This window comes from Ranitomeya imitator, chromosome 1 (genome assembly GCF_032444005.1).
Source record: "Ranitomeya imitator isolate aRanImi1 chromosome 1, aRanImi1.pri, whole genome shotgun sequence".
In the NCBI taxonomy this organism is placed as follows: domain Eukaryota; kingdom Metazoa; phylum Chordata; class Amphibia; order Anura; family Dendrobatidae; genus Ranitomeya; species Ranitomeya imitator.
Window position 1 is genome coordinate 496,345,161 of NC_091282.1, and position 13,925 is coordinate 496,359,085.

General features: G+C 38.5%; 1 protein-coding gene across 2 annotated transcripts in view; it reads right to left on the minus strand.

Annotated features, from left to right (window-relative positions):
- Positions 1–332: 332 nt before the first annotated feature.
- ADAMTSL1 (ADAMTS like 1) overlaps positions 333–13,925 on the minus strand; it is a 550,804-nt gene continuing 537,211 nt past the window's right edge. Inside the window, exons 26-29 of one of the 2 annotated variants that reach the window (XM_069766222.1) lie at positions 13,618–13,825; positions 9,703–9,812; positions 6,987–7,207; positions 333–3,741 (exon numbers count right to left, since the gene is read on the minus strand). In XM_069766222.1, coding sequence (XP_069622323.1) covers positions 3,635–3,741; positions 6,987–7,207; positions 9,703–9,812; positions 13,618–13,825 — 646 coding nt within the window. In that variant the 3' untranslated portion in view covers positions 333–3,634. Of the gene's footprint in view, positions 3,742–6,956; positions 7,208–9,702; positions 9,813–13,617; positions 13,826–13,925 lie in introns of both variants that reach the window. The other variant, XM_069766229.1, reaches the window with a different exon arrangement.

Sequence of the window (13,925 nt, forward strand, 5' to 3'; positions counted from 1 at the left end):
TCCCTGCTGCCATTTTCCTTTCCTCCAACTCTCCCTGTTTTTGATCTGGTAGACAGCCAGAGGGAGAGTATATAAAGGAGGTTAGGGTTAGTCATCGTTGAGACGGGGTGCCATTTTTGCATACAAGTTAGGGTGCCAACCTCCACAGCAAGGAAGGGACAATTGATGAGGGATGTCTCAGGGAAAGTTACGCTAGACTATTAGCCCACAGACAATCCCTGAAGTGATTTATCTGTCTTATTCTTGAAAGAGATGATATCAATTTTTGTGGTGAGGTTTTCCTGTGGTCATTTATTGTATGGCACTTTTTGTATTTTGTTATATATCTTTTTGTGATAGGGGTCCTCCATCATTTCTGGTTATAATTACCCCTGCATGTTTCAACCTTCTCCTATTTTGCCCTCTATCCCTTAAGCACACCACCTATATGTTATTTGGTTGGATTTAGGCTATCTTGTGGTATGATCTGACTGCGTTTGACCAGACATTGTTTCTGGCCAGTTAGAGGTTAACAAGGTGTATCTAGGGTCAGCTGTCGGTGAGCGAGGGCATCAATTTGCGATCAAGATAGGGTGCTATCCTCCGCTGATAGGAAGGGGTGCATTAGGGAATGATAGGGTGAATTAGTCATCAGTATAAACAGTATTTGACCATTTTTATGGCCTGGTCAGATGCCATTTAGATGATTTGTTACTGTATATTCTATTTTTGTGTATAGTTATTAAAAGTTATATTTTAAAGGTATTAGTTTTCTTTGTGAGCCAGTTTTTCTATATACCTACAAACCACATTCTACAGAGATACAACATAAATAGGGCTTTTATTTATTGCCAAGTTCCTATAAATTTATGTAGCAGTCGGGAAAAGAAAGGCAGATACTTCAATTGGACCAGACAATGATTTTTGGTTGAAACAAACATGCAAAAACTGGATTTTTGGGGAGTAAAAATATTAATAAAAATGAATAAGTAAAGGTATTATACCTTATAGGATTTCCAACTTTTTAATCAAAACGTTTCCCAAAGTTTAAAACAGGAACCCACATCTACAGATGTGCCCTTTCTTACTTACACTCTTGGCTCAAAATATCAAAGAGCAGCCTAAGGTGACCAGCTTTTTAGAAAAAGGAAACAAAAAACTTGTGGCATGATTTACAACACAAGAGTAATGTAAAAGTTTTTCTTTTAGCTAGTAATGTTGTGTCACTATTATTGGGATATTGGCCAAGAAAAATGATAAGGAGGGGCACATCGATATGATTTCAGACCAATTTTAATGCTGTTGGATTCTCATGTGGCAAATGGACTTTTGCTGCTCATTTTATCATTTTAAGCACCTATTTTTACACCCTATAATTATGCACTTGCTAGTATAAAAATTGGACTTTATTACTCTAGCATTCATAATACCTGTCTTATGGTTAGATTAACTAAACTTGTTTTAATTTAATTATCAGATCAGACCGCAAAGGCATGAATGTTCGTAATATACTTTATTACCTTATTTTGCCTCCTCTTTCAAATACTATGCTGCAGTGCTGTTTTATCTGCTTAGTTCAAACTACCTAAGAACCTGCTTTCAGCTGCTACTCAGCGAGACTACATAGTCTTCTTACAAACAACTTGTGTTAGGGACTGTCTCTGTCTAAATTTGGGGAAAGGAACAGAGAGGCTCAGACAGGGAAATTCTTGCACTCCGATTGCGAATAGAATGTGGATTGTTGCTGAGCACATTGAAAGTGGATTTTTAGGGAGTTTGAAGTAGGCAGTTAAAACAGCACTGCAGCATGGTGTTTGGAAGAGAAGGGGCAAAATAGGGTAAGGAAGTGTTTTAAAAAATTCATAACTTTACTAAGACTTATCAATAATAAACAGAGAAGTTTATTTCCTCTTAAATGTGAGTTTTATGCAAAAAAGTTATTTGGGAGAACACCACTTTTTTGCAACCTTTTTCGTGGATTTTTCTGTTCTGCCAAGAAATGCTGTTATGAATATAAGAATAATTTTTTTTTTTAATTATTCATGACCACAACTGATTTGATCCAGCAACTAGATCAGTCAATGAACCTATATAGGGGGGTGAATTCCTCCATCAGCTTCAATGCTGCATTTTAGATAAAATATCACCGGCTATATTTGCCTGGGGTCTTAGTCTGCATTTTAATACAAGTCAGTTGATATTGCAATCAGAAGCTTGGTATACACAGCCAACACTGTACATTGAAGTCTACGCACAACAGCACACTGGAACTCATGGAGGCCAGTGGTCAATATGGTGACCATGCTGGGGCCGTAAAGTCAATTTACATAAGTATGGCATTTACATGTTCCCTCTGGATTCTTCTGTCCATATAATGAGGTCAAATGGCTTTAAGCCAATGGCATGGATTTTATAAGACTAAATTATAAATAATAACATAATATTTGGCTTTTCTCCTAATCAGAACCTTAAGTTGGGAATGTTAGGCGCTTATTACATATTGAATTCTGTATTGGAATACAAGGAGAACATTATAAAAAGGACAGATAGTTTCTTTTGAGTTACCGGTATATATTATTATAAAGTATGTATTATGCTTGCTTTGGGTTCTTCTAAATCAGTTACTTGCGACACATCATACTGGTTGTTTTCCACTGTCTACCCTTTTTTGTCTGTCTGTATCAGATGAATGGCAATTTTGTATTAACACCAATATGTAGCCATTGACGCAACTCACAGTTTAGGTTTAGTGGAAAAACCCTTGAAGAAGTTAAAAAATAAAATAATCTAGCCCAGTGGCATCAAAATGTACAAGTAACAAAGTGCTAATAAAAGCTTAAATAATTCTCTTCTTTCCTATTAACATTTCCTATTATCTGTAAATTTGCACATTTCTGTTTGCCTTGTTTGTCGTTCTCAAGCATCACACTCTTAAAGTGCTGGTGAAAATAGCAAAACCTGCTTTATATTGGTAGTCACCATTTCCATATAACTTGTACTGGGGACAAGTGATTTATAGACTTCACAAATCATTACATGGTGGGTTATGCCCATAACCCTTGTCATCAAAGTTACTGTATATCTGTGCGAGAGATAGGCTCACTAGTAAGCAACACGACTGCTCTTCCCGTGATTGTTGGAAACCTTCAGTCCCTCAAATTTGGTTCCATTTATTCCAGTAGATGATTGGTCCCAGCTTTTAATTCCTGTAGTGTGCGTCATTGTGCAGTGCTCTGTGTTACATTGTAGGGTGGCAGAGAAAGAACAATAGAAAAATAGAATTAAAAAATTACAAAAATACATGTACATCCAGAGGTGTCCATTGTCACCAAATAATTTGTGTCCCATCATAATCCCTTTGTTCCTATGTTGCTTGAAAATTCGTTCATAGGCCGCAGCATCCTCCGAAATGAGGTCCATGATGCAACCAAAAATATATGTGCTTGGTGTACTTATCTCATTACCCCAGTTCAGATCATGAGAGTCAGGCACGTCTTGTCTTCCGGCAGAGGACCACCTTGTTGAGTTCATTTTAAGGACTAACCAGCGCACAAGTAAATACAATCACCGGATCACCACAAGCTTGCGGATCAGTCCTGTTCTTATTCACGTCTCCTTACCTAGCTAAAGTAAAGTTAGGCTTCTGAATGGGTCGTCATGCTTTCCCACAAGTCCCACAGCAGCGAGATTTAAACTGTGCAAGCTGACAAAGCTTCAGCTGTTTCACTTTTTCACAGTACCTGGTTGTATCTCTGCAGTCAACTAAAAGAAAAAAAAAACAGAAAAAAACATGTCACCTTAGGTCCAAAATACTGTAACTGGCAAGTAAAGTGCACAAATGTTAACACCAGGGGCAAATTAGACCTACTCCTATCTTAGTGCCTGAACTGGAGACCTAAGTGGCATATGTTCTGGCATGTGTAATAACAAAAACCGCACAATGTGAACCACCTTAATGTTTTGGGTTTTAGTAAAGGAACACATCCTAATCTGAGATTTAATGCTTCATCTGGTAGCAATATGTATTTGTTTTAGTATGAATCATTGGCAGAATGTAATAATACTGAAAGCTGTATGGCAATATAAAAATGGAGCTACATCCAATAAGGTAACATGTCAGCTTGTGTGCATTTTATTTGCTACGTAATATTAGCGGCTCTCTTCTTATAAGCGCAGCCTCATGCTGCGGGAGATTTTCCGAAGTTTATTGAAGAGGTGGATGCCTAATAACTTACGTACAACTGATTTCTGTTAAAGGCCATTTTTTTAGTTAAGCATTTAATCCATTATTTAATATAGTGTATGGTATTACAGAATTTTTATGACGATACTGTACTCATTCTAGAAATTGAACACATACCACCGATTATCGTTTATGCATTTTATAAGGTATAAAAACACGCTGGCCATACAGAGAATTAGATTAGATGATTTTTAGACTCACCTTTTGCTGTTCTAAAAGTCATAAAGTGGGAATATATTAATAATAAATTCACAGAAAGAAGCTTATTGATTGTAGGGTACTTGTATTGATGAAGGGCACTTGTGTTCTAAGACCATCAGCTAAACTAAATGGCAGGATAGTAAAATTCAAGAGTAGCATGATGGGTTGGAAACAATTGGCTAACCAGTGTCAATTAGGGCTCTCTTGGGCTGACAGGTAAGGCACCCATTCTACTAAGTTAACCCAAAATTAAATTTGAATGGTAACCAAATTCTGTGTAGTGTTCCTGAGTTTAATGCGATGTAGACACTCTTACTGACCACTAGTTTATCACTTTATGGGCTTGTTACACGATTATATAAATTGGACGAGTGCTATCCTTGGTTTTGACAGATACCACTCGCACCCATGTTATTCTATGGTGCTGTGCACATGTCTGATTTTTTCCCCAGTACCAAGTGGTCTGAAAAAAAAAAAATCACAGTATTCATGATTTGCCTTCGAGAATCGGATGGCACTCGCCCATTGAAGTCTATGGGCCTGTGATAAAAATCGGACCACACTATGGTGTCATTTTCATGGACTGAGTGCATGAAACAGGTGGAGAAACTTCTTTTTTTTTCTCTCCACCTCTGAAATCAGATCAAACTTGAATAAAACTCTAATTAGAGTGTGATTAGCATTATAATCAGACCGTTTTTTTCGGATGGATCAAAAATGGAGCCTATGAGAAACTTTTATTTAAAGTTCTCTTTTCCTTTATGACTAGTACCCTTTAAATGTGTTAGTATCTCATTAAACTAAGAATAGCAATTAATATCTATGCATGTTGTATCTCATTTATCCCATGTTTTGTACCACTGTCTATGGCTTTGCATGTTTACGGAGTCTAAAATACTTTCCTTTAACCAGGCAGAGCGACTATTTTATTAGTTGACTAGCTTTTCCACTCCATGTCATTTCTGCAAGTAAACAGTATGTTAAAGGCAACCTGTCAGGTAACTCAAGCTTTCCAAACTGCCACTGTAATGTTAAAATGCCTCGTACTTGCATTACAACAAAGTCCTTGATGTCCCATAAACATGTTTTTATCATGTAAACATCAACGTTTTATGCGCCGTTCTTCATATGCAAATTAGCCTTGACTAGTCCAATCACTTTTACCATATTAGCCCTTAATCTTGTAATCATACTCAGAGAGCATCAGTGTCATTCTCTACAGTATGGCAGAAATCTTACCCGTGTCCTGTCTGTCTGCACATGTGCAATGAAGCTGGGTGTACCTGCCCTGGCTTTCTTGGCCAACTTTGCTCACCCAGGAAGACTGGCAGAGATAGCGTCACTGTGCCTTATGGGCCATGCACAATGCGCTGATGAAGCAGGGGATTTTACACCTGCTTTTATTGCACAATTCCAGGCTGGAAGCAGGCACGATTTCTGCCAGTTCAAACATGCCGGGGATTGTGCAGGAGATTTCAATCATACCTCTCTCAAGGAATTTACAGGAAGGCTTCCCCTAGTCTGGGGAAAGTGTCACACTGCCAGGCTAGTCCTGGCAAATTTGCATAAAGCAAAAGGACTCAAAAAAGTTGATTTTTACATTAGAAATCTTTTTGTAGGATTCCAAGGACTGTGTTGTAATGAGGGTAATAAACCAATTTAACCCTTTAGTGGTAATTTAGCATGCTTGGGGACCTGATAGATTCCCTTTAAATCAACCTTCTGAATATAATACTCCAAATCTCAGATCCTAAGTAAGGGTCAGAGTGTAGGAATTTGTACTTTTTGGCATACAATCTTAAATGATCAATGTACAACACATCTATAAGAACTTAACACAAGTCAAACTCAATAAAATAGCAACAATGACTTTACATATAGCTGCACTTGCTAAGGTGCGATGTTGGTGGGATGTGAAAATGCAGCAATGCAGACAATTTGTAGACAAACTGACAGCAAATCACCAGACAACTGTGTGCCGCAAACATGACCACTGACACTGTGTAAGTGGTGATGACACTAAGGTAAAGACTGTCAGGATTCCTCCCCTTAGTGTGATATGGGTGCAGTGAGTGACGGCTCAGTTACCCAATCAGGTACACGAGTGTGCTGAACTGTCAGTGTTTTGATAGACAGCTCGGTCATATAATACAGTTTAAGGATGTGCCCAACCTGACACTGGGAGGTGCTGAGTTTCTTGCAGGTGCTCCCTGTTTTTAAGGAGAGCTGAGCTCTCAGTCTTGGATTGGATGGCTGAACTGGCAATCAAAGCATCGGCATCTCAGCACACCCCTGCACTGGATTGAACGACTGAGCTATCAACACACTGACAGCTCAGCACACCCCATGCACTGGATTGGACGACTGCACCCGATTTGATGGTTGAACTATCAGTCACTGTGCCCATGACACACTGAGAGGAGGAATCGTGACAGACTGCTGATGTAAAACTGGGCATTTTCCACACAATACTGTCCATCATTTACCAGTAATTTGAGGAATTACGTCACCTTGAAACCCACTTAAATCGTACCTTAGTACATCCAGCCCTTACAGCTCATACCGTTCTCACAAGGTGCCATGTTGCAGCGTTGCCAGTTGGAAGGCCGAGGTCTCCAGGAACACATATGCTCTTGAACAGACTTGCCAGTTCGATGATGAACACATTCAACACGTCTAGACTGGAAACCATAGCTGCCGCAAGTGGCTGTGCATAGCGTCCAAGGGGATACTCTCCACTGTACACTGCACATATCTGCCATGCAGTTTTGCGTATTTAGCGGCCTGGGTAAAAGGAAAAAAAAATTAGCTGTTAGATAACTCAGTTTGTCACAATTATTTAACAAGTCTCAAAGAAAAGTTCACTACTGAAAGGAAATTTTGCTAACATCGCAGATCATGTAGATTTGCATTGGCCAGCTTTGGTGGCTAATGGCTGTTGTTACTAATATCAACCAATTACATATCACTCGGTGATTCACCAAACCATAGGGTCAAGTGTTCTATAAACACATAATGTATTTTTCTTAATAGAAACTATATATATAAATAGAGGCAAGCACTCAGGCGAGAAGGCATCAGTCTGTATTTAGCCTGAGAATAATGCAGATATGAAGCTTGTATGATGCTTGAATGTGTTTAATAGTTATGGTGATGATGGTTTGTTTCTTTATGGTTTTCTCTTCAGATTCCTTGAAAAAAACCTTTATTATTATTTATTATACAAGCTTAATAAAAACTACATATGGTGCTAATTGATTTGAAAGACCCAATGAAGCAGCCGAGTCAGTAATCTGTGGACACTGAATGGGAACCATGAGAGCAGCCTCCTACCTGCCTGCCAGCATCAATGGCTCCTGGCTCCTTATTGGCTAACCAGAAAAACCTGCCTGATGAAGGAACCTCTGTGCTCTGAAAAACAGCAAATATATTTTTTCTGGATAGCCAATAAAGGTCTCATTCTGAGAATACTTTGTCTTTTTGGGCATAAAAGAATTTGCATACACCAATTTCAACAAACTGTTGGAAACAAATCCATTGTGTGTGCATAACCTCTAGTATGCAGGCCTTATATTTATGGGTACTGAGTGTTAATGACTACTAACTCCCTCTTGAGCTGTTTCTGCATGCTGGCATGCTATACAGAGTGTACAAGGAGCATGAGGCTGGGAGATGGAGGTCAGGGTCATTAAATATGCAAACCTCTTACCAGGTCTTGTTTATTCTGCTCTGCCCTTATTCACATTGGGTTGTTTTTTACACATGGTAAGATATCAATGCTTGAGAAAGTATAGGACCATCCACATTGGGGTACACCTTGTCGCAAAAGGATGGTTTTATGTTTTTTTCCCATCAAAAACAGTGTTAGTACACACTGTTATTTAGATGTACTATTACTTTTACTTATTTATAGCAAGGTACATAATCATTTTGTTTCCATCTAGGGTTTTATCTGGTTTATTCTTCGTATAGGAGTTAGTCAAATATACAATATTATTAGAGATATTTTTTAAACTTTTGATACTGAATTTATAGTATGTTAAAATCTGGCTGAGCCCACTATTTTTGAGGCTGTCATATAAGTTATAAGCAGATATTTACTGAGCTAAATGTTCCAAATTCTGGCTAAATTGGTGACAAGGACTGTGCTACTGATGGGGTAAACTAGAGACTAGACGGTGTAAAGATGCACCAAAATTGTCATCGAGCCTGAACCAGTATGATACATTTTCAATACTTTAAGACTGTCTAGTCTAAGCTTGTACTGTCAAAACATTAAATAGTTTTAGTAAATCATCTCCAATGTATTTTATGCTATGGGATGTATTCATTTATAATGTATTTAGGTATGTTTACCCTGTCTTAAAGTTTGACACTTGTTTGTTTATTGTCTTTCATTTTCTTCTACTCAAGACGAGTTTTTGGACGTCATACCCCTTTTGGATCCTGGCTATTCATTGATATTGTTGGGCTGTATGCAATCAGTTAGAAATCAAGAGATATTAAGACATATCCAGCAGAAAAGACCTAGGTATAAGACTACAGGAGTTAAATATCAGTGGAGTACCTGGTTTCTTATTATCTACCACGATACAACTTGGAAAATTTTACCTAAAATAACATATTTAAGTAAATAAACTCAATTCTGCTACTGGATTCTGCATCCCTGTTACTTTCCTGCCTATATTTAGCTACAAACTAGTGTAATCATTTCTATCCTATTAGAGCTGCAAACTTTCTAGGACGAGCATTGGATGTATATTACTATGCTTTACCTAAACACATCATACTTCCTTTCATTACAATCCAGACTCTTAAGATTGATGAAAACAATATTATAATACAATCACGTTAAATTACAGACACAAATATATATAGTTGAACACTGGAACTCACGATACGAGCAAATTACCTTATAGGCTTGGAGGCTTAAAGAGCTTACAGTCTGATTGCTAAGAAACCTAAAGCATAGCAACATTTTCCTCAGGAAATCACTAGATGAAATTGAGCATGCTTATCCTATTCGGAGTTCATTTACAGGGCAATTTAAAACAGATATTCTAGTGTAATAATGTCAAAAACATAGGACATATTTTAACATGTGCATATATAGTGTTGAACTGAGATGAAAAAATTTGGGCAGTTTCTAGTATTTACCCTGTGACGAATGACTTGCAAAACGCTAAGGTGTACTATCATTTATTAGTAGAAAATATTTATATTGGTCATTTCTATTGATTAGTTATCAGTAGAAAATAGTTATATTGATCTTAGATTACCTGGGTAAGATCTGGCACTGTTCTGGAGATATGATAGTTCCATCTCGAGTTTGACAGTAGACCTGTCTATGCTGTAAAGCTGTTCGTGGTCCTATACATGGTCCATGACACTAAACAAATAAGCAAAGGTATCATTTTAATATATTGAAGAATTTATGTGGAAATGTTTAAAAGGTAGCACAGTAGCTCAGTGGTTAGCACTGCAGCCTTGCAGAGTTGAGGTTCTGGGCTTAAATTCCACCAAAAAAATCATCTTTAAATAGTTTGTATGTTCTCCCCATGATTGTGTGGGCTTCCTCAGGGTTCTCCGATTTTCTCCCACACTCTAAACACATACTGATAGGTAATCTAGATTGTTAGTCTTAACGGGGACAGTGCTAATAATGTAAATAAAGTGCTATGTAATTAATGGACCTATGTTAAAAACACAAAAGACTTGTTTTTGGAAAGTCAGTCTCCTATCACTTTCTAGTAATGCACTGCAGGGGTGGGGTAAGGCAATCTGCTCATTTTAATTTAGAAGCAAATACATCAATCTTATTACCACTGGGATTTTAATCTCTTTTATGTAATTTTGCATGACGCAAAATTCAGAATATGCAATCCCCAGGTCTGCTCCCTTCCTTCTACAATGACGGTGTCAACTCCCAGGCTAATAACGTAATCACATGTAAAAATCTAAAGTAAAGGGACGCTTATCTTTAAGCAGAGTAAAAGAAAAAATAATAAATATGTAATTAAACAGGCAATATGTTTTATAACTACAGTGAAGAAAATAAGTACTTCATACACTGCCGATTTTTCAAGTTTTCCCACCTACAAAGAACGGAGAGGTCTGTAATTTTTATTTGTATATTTCAACTGTGAGAGACAGAATCTTAAAAAAATCCAGAAAATCACATCGTATGAGTTTTACATAGATATTTTGCATTTTATTTCATGAAATAAGTATGTGATAAAATAGAAAAACAGAACTTAATATTTGGTACAGAAACCTTTGTTTGCAATTATAGAGGTCAGACGTTTCCTGTAGTTCTTGACAGAGTCTGTACACACTGCAGCAGGGATTTTGGCCCACTCCTCCATACAGATCTTCTACATATCTTTCAGGTTTCAGGCTTTTGCTCTGCAATATTTAGTTTCAGCTCCCTCCAAAGATTTTCTATTGGGTCTAGGTCTGGGGACTGGCTAGGCCACTCCAGGACCTTGAAATGCTTCTTACGGAGCCACTCCTCAGTTGCCCTGACTGTGTGTTTTCGGTCATTATCATGCTGGAAGACCCAGCCACAACCCATCTTCAATGCTCTTACTGAAGGAAGGAGGTTGTTGGCCAAAATCTTGTGATACATGACCCCATCCATCCTCACTCGAATACAGTGCAGTTATCCTAACCCTTTGTAGAAAAGCACTGCCAAAGTGTGATGTTTCCCCCACTATAGTTCACGATTGGGACAGTGTTGTTAGGGTTGTACTCATCCTGCTTCTTCCTCCAAACACGGCGAGTGAAGTTGATCATTGGTGAACTTAAAAAGGGCCTGAACATGTGCTTGCGTGAGCAGGGGGACCTTGCATACCCTGCAGGATTTTAATACATGACGGCATAGTGTGTTACCAATGGTAATGGTTGAGACTGTGGTCTCAGCTCTCTTCAGTTCATTGACTAGATCCTCCTTTGTAGTTTTGGGCTGAGCTTTGGGTTCTCCTTTTTAGGCTGTAAAAAGAACTTCACCAGAACGTAGGCCAGACAGATTATGAAGTGACTCCTTATGCCTGTTCTAATCAGGGACATACTGTATATAAATTCCATTTTTTAGGGCTTCAGAGGGAACCTTCAAAGCAAACACAAATGCCTGGCCTAAACATGTTGGACACTTGTTAAAGAGAACCTGTCACCTGAATTTGGCGGGACAGGTTTGCGGTTATGTGGGCGGGGTTTTCGGGTGTTTGATTCACCCTTTCCTTACCCGCTGGCTGCATGCTGGCCGCAATATTGGGTTGAAGTTCATGCTGTGTCCTCCGTAGTACACGCCTGCGCAAGGCAAGATTGCTTTGTGCAGGCGTGTACTACGGAGGACAGAGAATGAACTTCAATTCAATATTGCAGCCAGCATGCAGCCAGGGGGTAAGGAAAGGGTGAATCAAACACCTGAAAACTCCGCCCATATGACCCAAAACCAGTCCCGCCAAATTCAGGTGACAGGTTCCCTTTAAAGTTAATTCTCCCAGCTCACCCATACATGCTCAGCTCAGCCATGTGTTTCGTTGGGAGAAGAGAGTAAGTCACTACCTGTTAAAATTCTCCAAGATTGATCCTTTTTTTCCCTGACATCAACCGTTGCTGAAAAGGGCACGCACAGTTGCAAAGTCACAGTCCCTCTATAAACCGCAACATGGTGCATTTGTAAAGTCCTGTATAAGGGATATTTTTACACTTAGAAGCAATGTTCTAGAAATGTAGACTTTGGTAAAATATATGGTGGCATATGGGAATTGGGGGCAAGTGGAGGTGCAGTTTGTCTCTTATGGTGGCTCATTACAGGAGCTGTAATACTTCTGCATAATTTTGATTTCAGTGTTAACCCAAAAAATGTAATAAACTTTTTTTCATCCTGCATTATACTGACGAATTGGGCACACTGAAAGTTAACATTTTACTCTGGGAATGGCTACGTATTGAATGGCTACATATTAACCTACTTTGCAATGGGAAATAAGTCAAGATCACATGAGAGGACCGTGTAAAACAGTGCATAAAAACACATGCACAGCACATGAAGAAGGACCATAGATCCATGGCTCACGTGACACCTTGTGATACCTCTGTCAGTGTGGTTGGCTCAAAAACACATAAAAGACAATCTAGTAACAACAAACTGCATCCAAAATGCCTGAGGGCATAGTTTGGAACATAAAAGGCCACTCTGTAGCAGATAAGAAATGCACATTTGAAAGAGCACATATATATATATATATATTTATGTTTTCAATTAAAATACTTTTATTCCTCATCTGAAAATTCCCTTACATTGTACACTAAACCTGAAATATTGAAGTTTAGTGGCTGGGTGCCTTGAATGTGTTCTTTTTGTTCTCTGCCTCATACTAATTAATGTTAAGCATTAACATCCTTTTACACAGGCAGAGAACTTGCCTGTAACAAGTGCCAATCTTCACTATTGAAAGCCAATCGGTATTCATATCCTATGATTTTCCTGTTAGAGATATCTTAATTTTTTTCACTTTATGGGAAATAAAGCCAAAAATGTAAGAGAAGTGTAAGGCTAGTTTCACACATCTGTGAAACATGGATGACTGATGGGAGGTTTCCTAACCTGAGCTAACTGAGCAGTCTGGCCTTCTAATAAGTTGTAAGGCTATAGTTTCACACATTGGTAAAACATGGACCGTTTGCACATTGGCAACACAGCCTGCCCGCCAGGTCCTCCAACTTGTGCTAACTGAGCGGTCTTCTGATATGAGAACAGTTTGTATTTAACGGATGTGTGATACAGGCCTAACATGAAAATCATACTATACGAGTACCAATCCTATTCAACTTGCTACCTTGTTTACTCTCTCCCCTATTCACTTTACTGCTTACAGTAGCGAAAGCGCTGCTGAAAAACCAAGATTTTTACATTGCAGTAAAAGATGCAGTCAAATCGATGATTGAATGTTTACACTTGGCATGGATCACTCTGATGAATATCGTGCTATGAAAAGGACTCTGTATTTAGATGGCTGTTAGCAAGCCCCATTCTAACATTTTATAGTCCGTAGCATAGAAATCCATCACACTATATAGTAAAACTCTCACTCATGGGCATTGCAAGCAGCTTTAGAAATATTGCTATTACACAGTCACAATGTAGATTCTACAAGTTCTCAATTTATAGATCATATCCCTTTTCTTACCTGTCCCCATGAAGATGTGACCCACTCTACACAGAGTTGTCTACTGCAGCTTTGACTATCAACAGGACGCTTTGTAGACAATATGCAGACATCATTTGAAACTGGGACCTGGATGCCTCCACCAGTCATCTTTTGACAAGTCACGCGACGCGTTTGGACACCCCCTCCGCAACTTTGTGAACATGTTGACCATGATGTTACCATCCACCTGTAAGGAAAATATTAACAAAATTATATGCCACAATGCATTACAGTCATTATTATTACTGTTTCGATTGAGACTCAAAATAAAATTCACTATCGGTATG